The 3,616-nt window shown below is 33.2% G+C and overlaps 1 protein-coding gene across 1 annotated transcript; it reads right to left on the reverse strand.

Annotated features, from left to right (window-relative positions):
• Positions 1-236: 236 nt before the first annotated feature.
• On the reverse strand, positions 237-823 carry LOC129758093 (cuticle protein 38-like). The gene is made up of 2 exons (XM_055755536.1): positions 727-823; positions 237-660 (listed from the first exon to the last, which is right to left on the reverse strand). The coding sequence occupies exons 1-2, from the start codon at positions 739-741 to the stop codon at positions 331-333; spliced, it is 345 nt and encodes a 114-aa protein (XP_055611511.1). The 5' UTR covers positions 742-823; the 3' UTR covers positions 237-330.
• Positions 824-3,616: the final 2,793 nt, after the last annotated feature.

Here is a 3,616-nt window from a genome sequence, read left to right on the forward strand (position 1 = left end):
GTTTTGAACATGCTTCAGGTGAAGTGAATAATTACAAAAAAAAAACATAAAAGAATCTCGTTTGAGAAAAAAACGAAAAAAAAAAACCAAATTCAAATAAAAAAAAATTCTTAAGACGGTATTCGAGATCCACAAGCCACGAATGAGCTTAACCCACGTAGTTTCTCATAAAAGAATTCTGATTTCAAGAATAAGATTGAGAATTTTTAATAAGGTATTTTTATTCAATTCGCTTATTTTTTTTCTAGTTGTTCAATTTGCGTTCTATTTGATCAATTTTTTCCATTGTTAAAACCATCTGAGATCACACCTAGATAGGACAGGGCTCATTTACAGAACGTATTTGGCCGCCAATGGGGAAGCATAAGCCAGAGGAGCACTGTAGGCCAGGGGAGCTCCGAAGGGGGCAGCAGCAGTGTAAGCCAAAGGAGCAGCGGCAGTGTAGGCGGCTGCAGTGTAAGCGGCAAACGCTGGATTGATAACCTGAGAGTTGTGGGAGGTGACAACGGCCGAGTCTCCTACGTTGGCATATCCGGCAGTGTAGGCCAGAGCTGGAGCCAAAGCTGGAGCGGCCACCAGGGGTGCGGAATAAGCCAGCGGAGCTCCAACAATTCCGGGCTTGGCGCTAACGCAGGCAATGGCCACGGCGGCGATGAAGAACTGTGGACAATTGAAAACTTTAATTTTGAAATTATCTGTAGGTTTGGGATGCTGCGTTTATCTTACCAATTTGGCGAACATTTTGATAAAAGTTTTGGTTACTCTAGTGAGTTCTACAGGAATGGAAAAATGCAACTGATACCCATCAAAGAAATTGGAATCGTTTTTATACAAAACAAAGAAGATCCATCGCTATCATCTTTATGTCCAAAGCTCTAGCCTCCCGATAGGAACGTGCTCGGCAACAAAACTATAGCTCCGATTTGCATTAGCACGATCGAATCGATGTGTACAACAAATTTTAGTTCATGGATCTAGGCAAAAAGGAGTGCGCACTCGAATTGTGCGATTGGACACATTCAATCGGTAACCGTTAATTTACGGTCCTTTCGATTGATGCGTCAGGTTCTACCAGAAAGCGCTTGTGTAATTGTGGATGCATAACCACGGCTGACATTGACACTGAAAGCGAAAGAATTTACCGAAAATTTTTAGATTGCGAATCACACTTAGCTACTCATGCTCAAGTAAACAAAATATCACTTTTTGATGTGCTGATATTAACAAGCTACAAATTTATATTTTTAGTAAAAACAATGTTCGATTCACGGAGAGCAAACAAACGAACAAACAAACGCGTTCTGCTGACGTTACTAAAAATTCTGGAATGATTTTAAGTTTATAATTTGCATATTTTGGTGAAACATTACTGCGGAATATTATTTAATGTCAATTAAATTTCTTTCTATTGAATATACTTTTAATTGGTCTAAACAGTGAAAATTCATTGAAAACGGAGTGCAAACTCAGGGAAAATTACAAAAAGGATAATATTTCAAATTCCAAAAAAAAAAATTCTGCAAAATAGCCAACTTTGAAAAATTGTAGTTAGTTCAATTATCTATGTATCCAAAATCTAATGATTGCAAAATGTTGAAAATAATATAAATTTTGTAGCCGTATTTTTAAAACAACTTTTCCATCTATTAAACAGTTTTTACAAGGGGTAAAATAAAAACTACGTTTTTGAACTACTTTTTTTGTTTTTGTTTTCCAAAAATTTGAAAAAAAATAATTGAAAATTGTTTTTGATATTCCATCGTATAGCTTTTAACATCAGCTTTAATGAACATCAAAGCATTATTATTGCAGTATATTTGAAAAAAAAAATTTATCAGTAGAAACAATTTAGAACTTTTTAACTTGAGGAGTGTCAAATTGACACTCAGAGTCTGATTAGGGAGTTTTTTTTCTGGGCTTTCAGTGAGCGTCCATAAAAAATGACGCAAAATTAAAGATTTCATGAACTCATTAGGGGCCCCGGAAGAAATTGTTTTGTTTTGTTACGCCTGAAAAAGTTACAAGCCTTAATATTCCCTTTTCAAGTACCTTCAATGAACCAATTGAAATCAATTTACTAGGTATTGTTTTTTATTACCATATAATATGTTTCAACAAATTTATTGAAATGAGTCTAACTTGAAACATTCAAACAGGATATAAGAATACTTTACAAAACGTAGATTAAAAATTTTAAAAGGGTTCTAATCTAACTAACTTAAATTTTAACAACATCCGAATGTTTCTACTGTTCGATCTATTTTCCCTTATTTATTTTTGCAACATTTACTAGACCGCTGCATGCTTCGTATAAAAATTTCAAATTTATACCTTTTTACACCTCCCATAACTTTTTTTGGTTGTTTTTATTGCCACAAATAGCAATATTAATTTCGCCAGTCATTCATTCAGTCCTGAATTAAATAGTTTAACGAGTTTTAATTTTGTATGGATATTTGTATCGGATAAAAAAAAATTTCATTCAAAAATCACCATAAATGTACGATAAGTTTAAAAAAATATATCTTTGAATTTAAATATTCCATGATTCTTACAGTAAATTTCATGAAAACAAACTTTAAACCTAACTTTCACCCCAAAGCTGAACCTGAAAGCTGTCAAACCGTAGGTTAAAAATAAAAAATCACAAAAACCGGCTTTGCATAGCCAAAGAATTTGTTGATTTATTAAATCTTTCCAAAAACATTTCTTGAAACATATGAAATTTTTAATAATTTCCATTGAACTCAGGTTTTTTTTAAATTTTGAAATGGTTAAAACTTTTTTCATGAAGAACTTAGCTTCTTCTCATGTTGTCAAAAACTGAAGCTTAAGAATAGGCAAAATCAAGCTGATTTGAATTTTCTGAATGATTGAATAGGCAAAACTTTCTTCTTCCATATAAATTTCCATAGAAAATTGAATCTAATTGCGCTAATTCAGGAATCAACCAAATCATCTCGAATTTTACACTGATGCTCGGTGACCCAAAAGACATCGAAAAAAACATAAGGGAGTAAAAAGTCATTTTTTGCAGCGGTCTAATTCACACGATAAGGTGGCAATGAATGCATGGGAAAAATTTCATGATCGATTATTGAAAACTGGCCATATACATTTTGTAGATTGTACCAAAAAATTGTATTGAATAAAATTTCAGCTCAATTGGGCTTTATTTAGGTGTGCCTCAAAGCGCTCAAAGTTTCGGTTTTCAACCCTCAGAATTACGTAAGGGGAGACCAAAGGAAATCGGGAAAATCGATATTTTAATTTTTATGCCAAATGACTTAGCAATGAATAAAACGTCGAGATCTTGTGTTAACTCGAAAATAAATTATTTTGTCAAAAATTGACTATCTGAGACGTTTTTTTGCCGTTTTTCGAAAACCGGCCGATTGATTGATACAACTTTTGCTACATACCAAAGGCCGGCTTCCTCTTGTTTGTTTTTTTGAATGTTTGTATGTTATCAGTTATGTTAGTTAACATGTTTTCAGGATCATTCGTAATTATTTGCAATCGATGATGCAAAATGATCTTCAACTAACTCCAAATTTCATTTAATTTAAAACTTTTTTAAATTATGTTACTGTGTGAAACACTGCAGCGTATTTTC

The sequence above is a fragment of the Uranotaenia lowii genome, chromosome 3 (genome assembly GCF_029784155.1).
Source record: "Uranotaenia lowii strain MFRU-FL chromosome 3, ASM2978415v1, whole genome shotgun sequence".
Taxonomy (NCBI): domain Eukaryota; kingdom Metazoa; phylum Arthropoda; class Insecta; order Diptera; family Culicidae; genus Uranotaenia; species Uranotaenia lowii.